Below are 16,950 nucleotides of genomic sequence, written 5' to 3' on the forward strand. Positions count from 1 at the left end.
AGGCCCCATTTTCACTGGCAGTGGGCTGCAGAAGGCCACCACGGCCAAAAACACGGTCTGGGAGGGCAAGTGTGGTCCCCCCCCCCGCCCCATTTTTGCTGAAAGAGGGCTGCAGGAGGCCATCACAGCCGAAAATGGGGCCCGGGAGGCACAGGAAAGGAGAAAGGGGAAGAGGAAAGAAAAAGAAGAAAAGATGGGAAGAGAGCAAGGAAGGAAAAAGAAGGAAAGAGGGGAAGGAAGAAAAAAGGAGAAGGAAGCGAGAAAGAAAAAGAAAAGGAAGGATCAATCTCTCCAGCCCCTCCCAGGCCACCACAGGTGCCCCCGACATGAGTGACATTGAGCTTCCCCCCCCCCAGGTCAAACACAACCCTGATGTGGCCCTCAATGAAATCAAGGGGGGCTTCAATTCTGGGAGTTGCTCAGTGATTGTCTCCTCAGAACGTTATCAAGGGACCATACAAGTAAAAACATGTCACTTTTCACTCTGGAAAGAAATCATGACGGGTCAGGTTTTCTGGAGATAGTTACAGAGAAAAGGATCTCCCCTGCTTTTATCCCAATAACAGTAAAGTTGTCTAGAGAGTTAGCCAAAAGGAATGACCAAGATGACCAAGATGGGAACCTGAATGCCAGTACTATTCATCTGTTTAGCAAATGTATAAAGGGAGTTATTTGAATATCCTGGTAGTAAAAAAAAACAATAAAAAGCAAAAAGAGAAAAATGTCTGATCAGTTCAGGTACATATGGTATTTAAAAGTGGCCCTAAGTTTCAGACTTGCACTAAAGTCAGGAATAAATTATGGTTATTAAAATAACATTTTCCTCTCTATGTTATTATAGGTCTCCCAAAGCAATTCTCAGCTCAGTACAAACTTTATAGATGGTATAAAGTACCTTTTCTGAAATTCTGCTCTCCTTAGCACCATTTTGAGGACATTATAATCTGACATCTCTTCCTGTTACTAAGCTGTCACTTACTTGATATGGTTGTTGCTGCTTTTTTCATGTGTCTGTCAGAAAGGCTTGCAGTTCCTCTCTCCCCCTTGCATTGACACACCTTCCTGGAATAGCCAAGAGTTTTTTTTTCTGGCTTGCTAATATTGTTATGAGTCTGGTCATAGATTCTCTTATCAGTAGAAGCAGAAGTTTATCCTCTTGGTGGAAATCCTTGGATGACACCATCAAATATTATTTCACATTCTTTCTCATTATTTGGAGAGACAACCAATAAAAGCTGCCTCTGGGAGAATATAGGAAGTTTGTTGACCCCACCCAGCATGTATTCTAGCTAACACTTTAAAATCAATGACAAAAAAAGAAGTAAATTTACTTTTTGATTAGGTGGATGCTGAGCAGTACTATGGGGAGCTAGAAGAAAAACTGACAGATGAGTTTAATGCTGAACGCAGCCGGATTGCTCTCAAGCGCCTGGACATGGCCTTTGTCACATTCCAGGATGAAAGAATGACAGCCACGTGAGTCTTCCTACCACAAGCCTTCATTATCTGAGGCTAAGAAGCCAATGGATGGGCAGTGGAATCTTTACAGTACTTCAAAACTAGCAATAGGCTTCTGCCACAGTTGAGGTCGAAGGACAATTTAGAGAAGTTTCTTTTTTCAAACTTGACAACTTTAGGGTATGTGGACTTCAACTACCAGAATTCCCAGCTGGCATCTTAAAGGTTGCCACATTTGAAAAACACTGATTTAAAGGCTCAGTTGCAAACTTTGTAGCATACACAATTCTCTCCTTCAAAGGAAAGAAATAGCTGGGTTATTTATGTATCCCTTCGTACACTCAATCCAACTCTATTTCCACTGAACTGGTGTAGCTGAGAGAACATGTTTGAAGACTATGCATTGTAGATAATTGTTTGACAGTCCTCAATAAGACAGTGCTGTATCCAAGTTTGCCAGCTTGAATTCCCATGGATGCTATTGCTATTTCACTGACAAAAATCCTGACATAAATGAAATTTCTCAATACTTTATAGAGTATGTAGGAAAGCTGCTTCACTGTAGAAAGGATTCTTCATTAGCCACTGCGTTAGATTAATGCAAATTGTATAATTCATATCATTTGTGCAGTGACATCACGATTCATATGATGTCACTTACTACTGCAGGCACTCATCCCTTGCCTTGTTACAGCTATCTCACTATGGCAGCATTAACTTTTTTTTTATTCTGGAACTCTTTGATGGGTGCATTTGGGTCATATTCCATGTCTAACTTAAATCTCCTTAATATTTAAGATCAGACGTCCATTTGGGGGCATTGAACTGCTTCTTAAATCTTTTAGTGTCATACATTAAAGAGCGTAATTTATTTTATGTTGTGCCTGAATCTCTATAAATATGTAAGTCTGTTGAATGATATTTGCAAAAGATAGAAATGATATAAATGGTTCAGTGGTGGGATTCAAAAACTTTTACCACGGGTTCAGTGGGCGTGGCTTGATGCACTTTGCGTGCACGCATGAATCAAACACGCACTTTGCGCAGTTGCAGAGGTGTTCCAACTCACCTCCTCCAAGCCTGCACTCTCCAGGTCTCTTCAGCAGCTGCCATGCGGCACTCTTCTGTGCTGTGCAAAGCAGCTGCGCTTCAAAAGCAGAAGATAAAGGTGAGTATGGGAACCTGGGCGGGCAGGTGGGCCCATCAGCAGAGTGGCGGAGAGAACCAGTTTGGTCTCTGCTGCTCATCGCCGCTACCAGCTCAGCAGAACAGGGCCAAACCAGTAGCATATCACCACTGAAATGGTTAAACAAAAAAACAAATTGGTAGCTAACCACATAAATTGGGCTGGATAAGGCAATCGATAAGGCAATTGACTTGATTTTTTTTTTCTTATTCCAAACACAAACAAGAGGAACCTGGCTAGTTAATTCCAGCTCTTTATTCTTCTTTGGTTTCCCAGGATTTTGAAGGATTACAGCCGCATCCACTGCCGCAAGCACCCACAACAGTCATCTGTTACTACAGTGGTGAAATCCCATTGCTGGGGTGTCAGCTATGCCCCTGCACCCAATGACATCATCTGGTAAATTCCCTTCGTTCTTCCCCCAGCTTGGATTCCTGTAGTGTAAAAATCTGTAAAAAAAAAACAACAACAACCCATTGAAATGTTAAGTTCTCCCATTATGAGTGTTTTATGTTTCTTTATTAGCCATGGAGGGGGGGTTGATTGTTATAAAATACAGTCTAGCATAGTTAAGGAGAAATACATTGTTGAAGGCATGCCTAGGAGTGGCACCAAGTACAAAAGAACTATTGAACAAATCTTCTGTACTAATTGTAAAATATTGGTGAATACAGCGTTTAGCCCAGGAGTTATAGTACAGCAATTACAATGTTAGATTTTAGACAGTATTATGATGGTCATGATTTTTTGTGTGTGTGTGTGGCTTTGTTCATCTGGCTTTGATTGTTATTTTCTTACATTGTTAAAGTCTACAAATTGTCCATTGGTGGGCAATGCACAGTAAATGAATTACATAAACAAATTTTGCCCTCAGACTAGTTTAAAAAGAGAACCAATAAGCACTTAGTTCGGTCATCTAGTCCCAATTTGTTGTGAAAGATTATAAACTTTCAAGTGCACAATTTGTAGTTTTTTGAATGTGTGTTGTGATCTGTATATACAAGTCCCCAAAGGACAAATAGTGCAACCTTTATCTTGAGTCAAGCCCTAACATATTGACATATTGGACAGTTGTTTCCTTGCCTTAGTTGCACATAACCTCCAAGCTATGCTTTCTTTCTCGCAGGGAGAATTTATCTATTGGCGGTGCTTTGTGGTGGGTGAAATTTGTCCTGCTCAACATCTGCCTTTTCATCCTCCTCTTCTTCCTCACTACTCCAGCCATCATTGTGAACACCATGGACATGTTCAACGTTACACGGCCTGTGGAGACCCTCGAGGTGCATAGCATAGCTGTAGTTCCTTACTGATCCTGAAGCCTTATTTCAAGCAGGATATCATCTCACTCCCAGTCCTTTGGGTCTTCTCATTCCATGCTTATTCTCGTTACACACTCCATATGATGGTACTTGCCTACCTGCCAGGTAGACAGTGATAATTGCTCTAGCCAGATTTCTTAATAATGAAATTCTGCCTGGGTGGACAGCTCTGTCCGAGAGGTCACCAGCAGCATACAAGACAGTAAGGCAGGAGGTCAAAAATGTATAGAATTGGAAATAGTCTAATCTCCAAATGGGAACCAAGAAACCCTTAGGTACAAAACATGTAGTCTATAGCAGGGGTCTCCAACTATAGCAACTTTAAGACTTGTGGACTTCAACTCCCAGAATTCCTCAGCCAGCAAAGTTTCTGGGAGTTGAAGTCCACAAGTCTTAAAGTTGCTAAGGTTGGAGACCTCCGGTCTAAAGAGTAGCTTCTCCTTCTCCCAGGATTAGCTGAACATCCTGATCAGTTCACAGGTGAGGAACAAATTAGTGTTGCCACTAATCTGTGCTGCTTGTGGGGATAGGAAAATGGCAGTTGCCAGTGGGTTCAGTGGAAGAAATGAGAAAGCCCCATAGATTCTCTTTTCTTTCTGATTACCTTCTCAAGAACTAGAATTCTGCCCCCCTTCCCCTGCCCCCCCTCTTTTCAGCTTGGAGCAGAAAACTGATGATCTACAAATTGGGTGGCTAGGATGAAGAAAGATCTCATGACTTGTTCCTCACTACAACTCTGCTCAAGACTGCTAGAAAGGAGAAAATTTGCTTTCTCCCTCTTCCCCCAACCACGCCCTGCAGGTGTCTCTGTAGTGTAGTGCAAATATGTATGTGTGTACACAGAGGCTCACCCTATGTTTCCATCTGAGCAGTTGAGCGCCAAAGAACCGGAAACAGAGGTAGTATACAGCAGGTTCTGACCAGTTCTGGAGAACCGGTAGCAGAAATTTTGAGTAGTTTGGAGAACCGGCAAATACCACCTCTGACTGGCCCCGCCCCCATCTATTCCAGCCTCCTGAGTCCCAGCTGATTGGCTGGGTCTTCTTTTGTTGCCCTGCATAGGAGAACGGAGTTGAAAAGCAGGTTAGTGGGGTGGAGAGAGAATGGAGATTTTGCAGTATCCTTCCCCTGCCACACCCACCAAGCCACGCCCAAGAACCGGTAGTAAAAAATTGTGAATCCCACCACTGACCCGAAAGATTATTCATCCCAATTTAGAAACTCCAGATTGATGCTGCTTCTTCAATGCAAGCTATAATTTTAGTTTGTAGTAGAATGACTTAATAATTAATTTACTGTTGGAATGGTATAAGTGATCTTCTCTTGTGTAGAAAGAAAGAGAAAAAGCTGTGACTTAAACCATTCACCACAAATCTAATTCTCATCCTCTCTCCCTAAACTTACCTTTATTGCATCACAGTCCTTGACTTACAACCATTTGTTCAAAGTTACGACAGTGCTAAAATCAATGATGCATGACTGGCCCTCACACTTAAGATCACCAAAGCATCCTCCTTGTGTAATTTAGGCACACGACAACCTGCGTATATTTATGATGGTTGCCCTGTCTTGCAGTCATGTGATCATGATTTATTATCTTCCCTGCCGGCTTTCGACAAGCAAAGTCAATTGGGGAAGCTGGATTTGCTTAATGACTGTGGCAAAAATAGTCATCAAATTGGGTCTGGTCATATTTTTAAAATAGAAATAATGGGATTTTTAGTGGGTTTTTTAAGGAACCTCATTTCAAAAGTTCTTTAATAAGAAATGGATATCAATTGCAAATACAGTGATACCTTGATATTCAACTGCTTTGAAACTAATCAGATTTGGTGTTTAACACATTTGGATGCAAAAAATTTTGTCCTGGTACTCATTGTTTGTCTAATACTCAGCACACAAGCTGGAACTTGTAGTGTCGGCTATCTTGTGGCTCACTATGGAAAAAAATTGTTTGGTACTCATCATTTTTGGTATTCATCACACCTCCCAGAACCAATTAATGATGATACTGAGGTACCACTGTACTGTGTTAGGCAAGTTTATATATTCAGGATATAATTATTATTTTTTATGTAATCCATAACAAATAACATCAAGACAGATGTTACTGATCAGAACATTTTCCAGTGCAAACAAAACATTGTGGTACAAGTTGACATTTTTCTCTAGGCACATTAGGATCTATAACAAGTAGTTTAATTTCCTCAGAACATTTTCCATTTCAAATTATTCCAATAAATCAAACCTCACTAGTTGTAATCTCCAAACCAGAAACAGAGGAAGAAAAGAAGTGCAGGGTAAGCTACCAAGCAAATAAAGAACACGTCTTAGAACTTTCTTGGAGGTGGTATGGAGAAAAAGTCCCTATTTTTGAAAAACACTTGACTTATCCCCTTTTTTTCTCGCCTTCCAGAACCCTATTGTGACTCAATTCTTCCCCACTCTGCTGCTGTGGGCTTTTTCTGTGTTCCTGCCTTTCATTGTGTACTACTCAGCTTTCTTTGAGTCACATTGGACAAGGTAATTCCAATTTCCTTTTATCATATTGCTACACTTTCAGAGTTTCTCTGGGAATCTCGCTTGCCATGGCAATGAATAAAAAAAACCTGATAAATATTCAGGGGACATAGAGGATCCAGGTATTTATTGTTTTAATTTATTCTTTGTCACATTTCCATTGCACCTATATTTGGAAACATTCTGGATAAACTTTTTCTTAACTCAGCATTGAGGCATTTACTTTATTTCTGTAACTCAGTCTTCCTTTCTGGGAACTGTGCCCTCCTTCTAGACCAGGGATGTCAAACTCAGTTTCATTGAGGGATGCATCAGGGTTGTGTTTGAGCTTGGGGGGCCAGGGTGGGCATGGCCAGCTTGATGTCACTCATGTCAGGGGTGCCTGTGGTGGTCCGAGTGCACTGCCAGCAAAAATGGGCTCCTAATCTCCGTTTTCGGCTGAGTGACCTCCTGCAACTCTCTGCCAGAGAAAACAGAGCTCAGGAGGGCCTTGCTGGCAGAGGGTTGCAGGAGGCCATCCAAGCTAAAAATGGAGATTGGGAGCCTGTTTTTGCTGGCAGAGGCACCGCGGGCCAGTCCTTCAATGTTTCCAGGGCGGCCCTGCAGGTCAGATTTAAACACTCCGCAGGCCAGAACTGGTGCACAGGCCTTGAATTTGACACCCCTGTTCTAGAACAAAAAGTAAGCAAAACAAAATTGTTTAACCAAAATTAACTCAGCAAAGGAATATAGGCACATGGATTAATAATGCATATTAGTGACAATTTTCTAATGAAAACATTTTGGAACATTTTATTGATCGTGTAACATTTTAAATCCTCTCCTCAAGAATTTTTGAAGTTTCTTTTCATTGTTGCTCTCTCTCTCCATCTCCCAAATAAATGCATTTTTGTTTCCTTTAGGTCAAGTGAAAATCAGATCACAATGCACAAGTGTTATTTCTTTCTGGTATTTATGGTTATCATCTTGCCTTCACTTGGACTGACCAGGTAAAGAGCAAAATTGTAAATGCTCCAAATCGATATGGTTTTCATTATGAATAACTCTTGATGATACTGTGGTGTTTTTTTTTTAAGCACCAAGCTAAGTGTGGTGGTAAGTGTAATGTGTTGGTTGGCCCTGGATGCAGGCCCTCCTCTCCACTCCTCTTTGATATACTGCCCATATCAAATGACATATTATTAAATTAACTGGTTTAATGGACACTTTCAGACAAGGGTTTATTTCTTGTTATGGACACATTATTTACACTGTAATGGAGTGTGATATCAGAAAATGGCCTTAATGGAGCTAAAATTGTACCGGTCATATTTGCCTACAAAAGATGTGGGCTTGCCTCTGAGCCAATTGTTTATCCTGCAGTTCCATTCATCACATAGTATTAAATCAGTCCTTCATAGCTCAGTGGCCTTCCCTAGATTGTTCACATCCTTGATTGGGTATGCAGACAGGCAAAATTTTCTAGTATCATTTTGTTAATAGATAAGCTAAATAGTTAGCGCTGTCTCACAGGAGTAGTTCCTGTAGATATTCAATGGGTTTGTTTGAGTTTCCAAATCAGCCATTGACATTATTTTAACTTGTAACATCTGTTCGATATCATGACAGTTTATGCCTCTTATAAAATTTGTAGTCTGGAAAGGCACTATCCAATTCCTTCTGATTTTTTGATATCATGGCTCTCCTCCCACAGTGTTTAAATGAATGTCTGACTGCTGGCATTATAGTCATGGCCTGCATTAAAAATGCTGTCCAGTAATTGTGCTCAAGCAATCTTTGGAAAAAAGGAACACAAGCATTTTTTAAAAATGGGAATCATGTGCCAGCAAGTAATAGATTATTAAATTAAGCAGCTAAAATGATGCACTAAATGCTTTCTTAAAAATAAAAAAAAAATCACCAGCTTCTCAAAGGCTATGAGCAAGGTCCCATATAAATATTTCACCTACTCCAAGCTTCTGAATACATGCAGAGTAGCTGATCCTTTGCCAAAGTGGAGTGGTATCATCACCACAACACAATCATAATTTCCTGATCCTTGTCTTCAGTCTTTGGAACCTGATTCCATTATATTCAGAGGGAGTGTATATGCTGTGTTAGAGATAACGGTCTTTTAAAATGGAAGAGAAGCTGCTGGTTACCTTCACACCATCTCCACAAACTCACTCATCTCCCAGTTATCCCACCTGTTCTTTCAAATTTGTAAGAACTACATCTTCCTGCACTGAAATATTAATTGCTACCTTCCATTTGTCCACAACATCATGTCTGCTCTTGCTAATCGAAAAGGGTTAAATTTGCTTGGTCACACCTCTCTGAAGAAATTGTTCCCATCCTCAAGCTGCATACACTGAAATATGCCCCATTTCTATTGAACCAGCAGGGTTCAGGTGTGGGTGTTTGTTAAAGAAAAAAGTCACAAGCTTATGATATCTTTTATTCTTCTCTCTTTCCCCTTCCCAGTTTGGATCTGTTTTTTCGCTGGCTATTTGACACTCACTTTGTGGATCAAGCAGAGATAAAATTTCAGTAAGTATTACTGAACATTTTGGGTGTGTTGTGATATGGGTCACCAATTTTAATTTGTAGGGTGGTTGTGTCTTGTTTGCACATAACACATGGAGGTAATTATGGGCCATTATGACTGCATATGGCCTTTCTCAGGATATACTTCTGTTACATTATGCTCTCGCTCGCTCGCTCTCATGCACACTTTCCTGGATTTTTTTTTAATGCAGGTGTGTTTTTCTCCCCGATAATGGAGCTTTCTTTGTCAACTATATTGTCACTTCCAGCCTGATTGGGACAGCCATGGAACTGTTGCGAATCCCTGGGCTCATTGTCTATGCCACACGGCTCTGCTTTGCCAAATCTGAACCTGAGCGGCTCCATATCAAGCGGGTCTGTTGGGTTTTTATTTTGGACATTTGAAACCTTGCTTGTAGGATTAGAAGGTTAAGTAACCTCCTGAATGACTAGGATTATGTACAAATAGATTATATCCAGCAATACTCTAAAAGTGGTGCCATAAATCTCTAGGAGATTTCCCCTAGTGAGACAATGAGAGTTTTTATGGAGTAAGAATCGCATGAAATGTTGTTTGAAAACAGACAGTGTTGAATCATGGCTTGTTTTCTTTAGCCCAGTAAAATCCCCCTATTATTCAACCATAATGCTAAGCCATTAGTACATTGTTTATGTTTTAGCAAGATGTATCTGACCTCTCTCATTATGCATTAGCATTATTGCAACTCAATCTTTGTAGCATGGTATCACAAACCATGAGCAGAAACATCCTAGTTTAGTTTGGGGCATGAGGATAGCAATGATATTATGATACAAACTTACAGGAACTACTTTTCAAATTTGGCTTAGGGAAGACATGGAGTCATAATTTGTTCAGTGAAGAAGTTAGGCATAATTGTTGTTCATTGTAAACTAAGAGCCGTGGTTTTGAAATAGTTTAATAACAAAATTATTATCAAGAGCCCATTACTGTCCATAAAACCCTCCCTCTATCCTGGATAGTATTTCTGGATTCCCTAAAATGAAATAATTTAAAATGTTTAGTTAAATTACTGAAATCTTGTGAAATTACAAAAACCAAATATATTTTTTAAGTTGTGTGAGAGTTATCACCTGAAAAAAAGATAAACTCTGTATAAGGGAAACAAACTACTGTTAACTGTCCACCGGTCCTCCAGAATGGGACAGTTCGCTGCAGCCAACTCACCAAGGCTGACTTGTCATGGGCCAACTTGCCGCAGGACAATTTTAACAATTTCAGTTTAATAATTTAAAATAAAAAATATTCTAATCTTTGTCATTCACATTTCATTCTGTCTCTCCTTTTGCATCCTTTCTTTAATGCTTCCAGTCCACCATTTCTTTGATATTAGTGTAACTCTTGTCCTGCAGCAAATTGTCCCATGGCCAGCTGGCCATGATGTGGCGAGTTGGCTGCAGTAAGTTGGCCATGGCAAGTTGGCTGTGGCAAGTTGGCCACAGTGAATGGTCATAGACCCCAGGACCAGTGAGGCTGTTCTCCCATCCCATCTCCATTCATTTAGCTTCATGTGTAATAAAATTAAAGATAAGGTGCACTACTGTGTTTTCCCCCCAGAATCAAGCCTACGAGTTCCAGTTTGGACTGGAGTATGCCTGGACTTGCTGCATATTTGCTGTGGTTATGACATATAGTATCACCTGCCCCATTATTGTCCCCTTTGGTAAGTAGATACAACAATTCCTCCAAAATTCCTCCTGTTGCCAATAACATCTTTATAGGTCTGGACCTTAGCTGATTGCAATTGAAGGAAACACTGCCCAATAAAAAAAGAAATACAAGCTGTGGCTCTTGTCAAAGTTTGGGATGATATCACTTAGTGGGCTTCTGTAAATGGAATCAAACAGCTATTGTAGAGACCTGTTGGCCTATAAAATTGAAAAGCAGTGAGATGTACATTATAAAGTTCATTTATAATAGACAGTAGCCTTGTGAAATGATATACAAATGAATATAGAAATGATAGCTGAGTAGCAGTAATTTCTCCAAATAAGAATTATTTGGGGCAAAAAGTGGGATTTCAATACATTGCAATAATTTTAGTATATGTTATTCACTGGATTTCAGTCTGCTGACATCTATACCTTTTACACTTTCTTTTTAAGCCACAGAAGATATGATTGGAACAGGGATTTTTCTGCTGTCCTTTCTCTCTGTGCCATTTTTCTATTAGCCTATCCTACTCCAGAATTGCTATTTGCTGCAAAGAACAGTAGCTATTTCTACAATAGTTTTTATGGGCTTGGAGGGAAAGGATTGTTATTTTTTCCAAGAAAATGGTATAGTGAGAAACAGGTAAATCCTTCCTCCTTTTATATTAATCTAAAACAAAAGCCCTAAAAGGAAATAAATAACAGTAACAACATGAAACCATAAATTTATCATATTCTCTAGGTCAGTGGTGGCTAACCTTTTGGGGCTCCTGTGCCAAAAATTGTGTGCATGCTTGCATGCTCACACTTGGCGTGGTAGCACCCAGAAGGCAATGCACCCCCCCTACGCATGTGCGTGTAATCCCCACCCACTCAGCCACCACCACCCCGCCGCCCCCTTTACCTGCACTGCGCCTCACAGCTGATTTTCGGCCCATTTGAGGCCTTTTTTGGCCTCCCAGAGGCTTCAGGAAGGCTTCTGCAGGCTTTTCAGGCCGAAAACTAGGCCAGTTTCATCACTTCCAGTATTTCCGGAAAAACAGGACGTGATGAAGCGGGCCTAGTTTTCAGCCTGCAGAAGCCTTCCTGAAGCCTCTGGGAGGCCGAAAAAGGCCTCAAACCAGCTGAAAATCAGCTGTGAGGCGCGCACATGCACAGTGGGGTAAGTTTGCCTGCAGCTCGTGTGCCAGCACAAATGACTCTGCGTGCCACCTGTGGCACATGTGCCATAGGTTCGCCATCACGGCTCTAGGTTGTCCCTGATTTTTATGTCATTGATCCCAGGGAATGAATTCTTATGCAAGGGAAGAGCTACAGAACATAAATACAAGATGAGGATGATGTTATGTTGATAGGGTATAATACAACTGTTGGAGTCATTAACTGAAGATTTTTTTCCCAGTACAATTCCTTGATAATCTTTGAAATGTCACTAATGAATAAATCTTTTGCATGCAAGCAGAGGCTATACTACTGCTAAACTATGGTCCCTCCTGGCCTTTTCTTTCCTGTAAAAAATATTTTTGGGCAAATTTCCTTGTCATCCTCCCAGCTACTGCTGTCTCCTCCGAGTGGCCATTCTCCATGTCCCAATTCTTCTATTTCTTTTCACGCAGGTTTGCTGTACATGCTACTGAAGCACATGGTTGACCGCTACAATATTTACTACGTCTATATCCCAACCAGACTGAACCACCGCATCCATTTGGCAGCAGTAAACCAGGTGGTGACAGCACCCATTCTCTGCATGTTTTGGCTGCTCTTCTTCTCCATTTTGCGTCTGGGTAAGTGAAGTTTCATTGAGCCTTCCGTGAGCTAGATTTGGGTTAGTTAGCCTATGCCAACTGTCTCCAGTCTTGTACCCTCCAATTTATGGGATTGCAATTCTAGTTAAGCTGGTTTGGAGAATTGGAGTCAATTCAGCTGGATAAAAGCAAGACGGGAAAGCCCTCAAGCCATGGGTTTGTTCTGTTATTTAGGCAGGATTATTACAGCTATGTTCTTGGACGTCTTGAGACTCTGAATCCAGAGTGATATTTATTGTACATCTGAGAGTGGAAACTCTTCAGTTTTTCCACATGAGTGGTTTAGAACTAAGATGGCAAGTTCACCAGCTCTCATTTCACGCGTGTTTGAAAATGTAAGGAGTTCGTGTCAGAAGCATGCTTATGCATATGCCAAAAACTGATTAGCCTCTGTGGACTTGGTGCTGAAAAAGATGTTCTCCCATTATTACAGGGAACTGCACATACATAGTACAACCAATCCCAAAATGAATTAAGGCAATTGAGAATTAGATAGCGCTTGAGTTAAAGGGCAATTCATGTGTAAAATTTGGAGCAGAGCTGCATCATTCATTTCTTGTGTTCGTCATGGCATGCTGTCATGGGCACTAGGAATAACCTTGAGGAAGAGGAGAAAGAGCCACAGCCAAGTCAGTGGTCAGATAAAAGAAATCCGAGCCTGGGCCAGAAAAGTAACTTAAGTAAGCATCTCAGACATGACACTCCCTAGTTCTCATTAAGACTGTTACATACAACCTTGGCTTTTAAAGAGCCAGAGTGGCTAGTATAACCCTGGACCAAAACAACTCTTTGAAGCACAAAAAGGAGAGCACAGTCAGCAGCATCTGAAGTGGTCCAAAACTATGCATCCTGTTGTCTTGGGTTGGGCTTGAGGGCTCAAAGCAATGAAGAACTGCAGAAGTTGCAGAAGGGAAGCCAGTGTAAGTATTGGGGGAAAAGTGAATATTCTCAAAAGCATACAGGCTCATATTTCCACTACTTTACTTCTAATATACTGGCAGTCCTTCTTTATTGGCTTCCTCATTTAGAGACCATTTGCAATTACGACAGTGATGAAAAAGTAACTTTATAACCAATCCTCGCATTTACGACCATTGCAGGTCTGAAAAGCAAAGGAAAGCTGAAGTGGATCATTAGCGAAATTGCAGTTTCACTAGCAACCACTTTGTTTAATGACTGAATTGCCGATGCCCAGTTGTAGTTGATAAATGAGAACTACTGCTAAATGTTTAGATATAGAAGTTCCTAGTAAGTCCACAGCATACAAATGCACCTTTTAAATGAGGCCTGCAAGTCTGCATTTCAAATAGTTTATTAGGAGTTGGGGAAGATGGGAACACAACTGATCTGTCCTTTTACAGCTCATTTTAGTGAACAGCTAAAATGGTACTGTGGTGCAGAAGGAGGCACTAGTTCTTAAATGGCATAATGGTCATATCTGGGCATATGAAAGGCATATTTAAAGTGGTACATGAATTTGTTAGGTTTGTGCAGAATAGGCAGGTAATAATCATTCCTTGAAGGTTAGTTTTAGAAGCAGTAATCAGTAGTATGTAGAGAGCCCTCTTGCAGATGGGATGAGCTTTCTTCCTAATACAGAAGGCCTCTGGGCTCCCAGCTGCAAGTCTACCATGAACTGTAGGCAGAGGAGGCAGTGAGAATGGGCACATTGTGCCAATCTGTTTCTCTCTTCCCCAATGCTGTAGGTTCTGTTCGTCCCATTACCATTTTCACCTGTGTGGTTCTTCTCTCCTGCATTCCTTTTTCCTTTTTCGGTCTGTGCCTGAAGAAGTTTCATCCAAGGAAACCTTCCAGCTATCAGGTAACAGTGCACTCTTTTCTTGGTTTTTATCCAATGGAACACCGTCATGGATCAGTCTTTTTTCCCCACCACAGTCCCCAAATCTATTCCAGACCTTGAGAGAATCTCTGGAGCCAATTTGGTGAGACATGAAAGAAGGGGGAAAAACAAAGGAAACTTTTATTGTGCAAGTGAAAATCAGCTGACACGACATTGGATCTTTTGTGCTGTTTCCTATACTTGTGACTAGTTGCCACTAGAGAGGCAAAGCACGAAGATATGGTTCTAATTTTAATTTCTGGATGTAATATCAGATAGCTAACTTATTTTATAACTATTCCCCCCCCCCGCGCGCTTTTTCTCTCCCATTTTGCTATAATGCAGTTCTGGGATGAATGCCGCATCTATTCCTAAAAAGTTAGAAATCCAGTATTAACAGATGTATGCACTGAGTGTGCCAAACAACACATTGATGATAAAAATCTTTAAAGACAGAAAAGGGCCTACAAGTCCAGAACTCCTCCTGTTTCCATTCTAAGAAGCAATTTTTGATGTACTTAGTGAAATAGTCCAAGTTCAAACAATTTTGTGTTTTTCTTGTTCCCAAACATTTCAGAAACTTAATGGAATTCCAGCTAATTATAAAAAGCAATTATAAAAAGTATGATATAAAGTATCAGACTTATCTATATGTGTAAGTCGATAGGCATTACTCTTTCTGGGGGGGATTTCTTGATTGTTTACCTTCTATCATTCTTTTTTGGCTATATTAGTTTTCTATACATTGTTTCTGTCATACTGAATTAAGCGGAGATTGAATCACACACAAGTTTTCCTTTCTTTTTAAATTTCAAGACAGGGTAGTATCCCTAAAATACTTTTCCCTCCAAAAGTTTTTAACATGCACTTTCTTTCATTCTGTTTATCTGCTTTGATTATCAGAGGTTTAGAAAACAATGTACCAATGATAGTCCAGTCCCATTTCTTCCTCACAATTATTTTTGTGAGGCAGTTTATCATTAAAACTAGTGTCATGAATTAATAGAAATTTGAATTTGAATTTAAGTGAGTTCACACATTAACCATGATTATTTGATTAAACCACAGTAGTTGAACTCCTATAACATACTAATCCAAAATGAAATGAATCACATGGTGGATTAATGCAATAAATATATTATGTGCTAGTTTACACTTGGCAGATGACCCATGGATCATACGTAATCCAGAACACCTGAGATGTGCTGGCCAAATTCAATGGAAAAATGAGCAATTTTAAATTGTTTTTCAAATGATTGCTCTGGGGCAGAAATTCTTAAGGACTCAAATGGCTGAACTAGAAAGCCTCCTAGGTCCCTTCCAACTCTTGTTATTATTCTATCCTATTCCATTTCACATCCCTATCACCAAAGGGCCCAAGAAATTAACCCTGTTCCTTCTAGTGAGAACATATGGTCTACTCTGGTCATCCAAACCTTTAGAAATTGCCTACACCTGACATGCAGTTTTTTGTCCAAAGGGGTTTTCAAAAGAACACAAATCTCAGATTATCATGCTCTGCTCGCAGGAATTGTTAAAGGGCTGCCTTTATAACCCATTGTTAAAGGTAATTCTCCTTAAGTTTGATCAGTATTCTAGTGTAGTATCATCCATATCAATAGAAAAGTTGGAACAATTTTCCAAGTTCCTCCCAACATGGCCAACAGCCATGGTGACTGGAAATCTGGTGGTCTGAACACATCTGGACTGTCTCATGTAAGGGCAGGCTAAATTAATGCTAAAGCAGCGCCCGTCTCAGAAGAAAATGTCGCCATCAGTTTCAGAAATTATCCTGCATCTTCTGGCTAAGTATGAGCTGAGGTGGCACAGTGGTTAGAGTGCAGTACTGCGGGCTACTTCTGCTGCCTGCCGGCTGCCTGCAATTTGGTTGTTCAAATCTCATCAAGCTCAAGGTTGACTCAGCCTTCCATCCTTCTGAGGTGGGTAAAATGAGGACCCAGATTGTTGGGGTCAATATGCTGGCTCCGTAAACCGCTTAGAGAAAGCACTGTGAAGCGGTATATGAATCTAAATGCTATTGCTATTGCTAACAGACGTTCCATCATATGTTGTAAGAAAGCAGTTATTGGAGCGTTTAACATATTTTAGATGGCCCTCCACAAAAGGATGTTTATTTAATAATGGTTTGATATCCTCTGTTTGAACAATTCTCCCAATAAGATGCCTTTGTGCAAAATTTTGGATTATTTTTTTACTATTCGAGTAAAAATAACTGAAGTTCATCCCAATTATATTTTACTCACTCATTCCAGTATAGCACTTTGTTACTATGCTGTTTTGGGCTACCTCCCATAGCTACAACTGGTGATAGCTGATAATTACTATAAATTGCTTCACAAATGTTGCTATACAATTTACTTTCTGTTGGCTAAATTCACTGTTGCTTCATTTGTTGCTTAGAGTAACCTGTAAATAAAAGGAATGAATAAATCATAGGTTGTTTTAGAACAGTAATCTTCAATTTATTGATTTACTCATTTTTAATCATTCGTATGATGAGGAAAGGGACTATGGTTTGTTTGCTTATTTCGGTTTCTTTGTGTGCTCTGTCCACGCCTCCAGTGAATCCACAGAAGTGCAAGG

At 40.3% G+C, this 16,950-nt stretch overlaps 1 protein-coding gene across 33 annotated transcripts in view; it reads left to right on the top strand.

Moving 5' to 3' along the window:
- The window catches only part of TMEM63C (transmembrane protein 63C), an 85,787-nt gene that overhangs the window by 64,681 nt on the left and 4,156 nt on the right, over positions 1 to 16,950 (top strand). For all 33 annotated transcript variants that reach the window (XM_087951966.1, XM_087951981.1, XM_087951979.1 and 30 more), the window contains 10 exons: positions 1,343 to 1,476; positions 2,921 to 3,043; positions 3,771 to 3,924; positions 6,380 to 6,486; positions 7,386 to 7,472; positions 8,947 to 9,012; positions 9,222 to 9,384; positions 10,607 to 10,712; positions 12,318 to 12,485; positions 14,213 to 14,328. In XM_087951966.1, the coding sequence (XP_087808092.1) occupies positions 1,343 to 1,476; positions 2,921 to 3,043; positions 3,771 to 3,924; positions 6,380 to 6,486; positions 7,386 to 7,472; positions 8,947 to 9,012; positions 9,222 to 9,384; positions 10,607 to 10,712; positions 12,318 to 12,485; positions 14,213 to 14,328 (1,224 nt within the window). The remainder of the gene's footprint in view (positions 1 to 1,342; positions 1,477 to 2,920; positions 3,044 to 3,770; positions 3,925 to 6,379; positions 6,487 to 7,385; positions 7,473 to 8,946; positions 9,013 to 9,221; positions 9,385 to 10,606; positions 10,713 to 12,317; positions 12,486 to 14,212; positions 14,329 to 16,950) is intronic.

This window comes from Notechis scutatus, chromosome 1, assembly GCF_049901735.1.
Source record: "Notechis scutatus isolate UNSWTSFEM ecotype Mainland chromosome 1, rNotScu1.2, whole genome shotgun sequence".
Taxonomy (NCBI): domain Eukaryota; kingdom Metazoa; phylum Chordata; class Lepidosauria; order Squamata; family Elapidae; genus Notechis; species Notechis scutatus.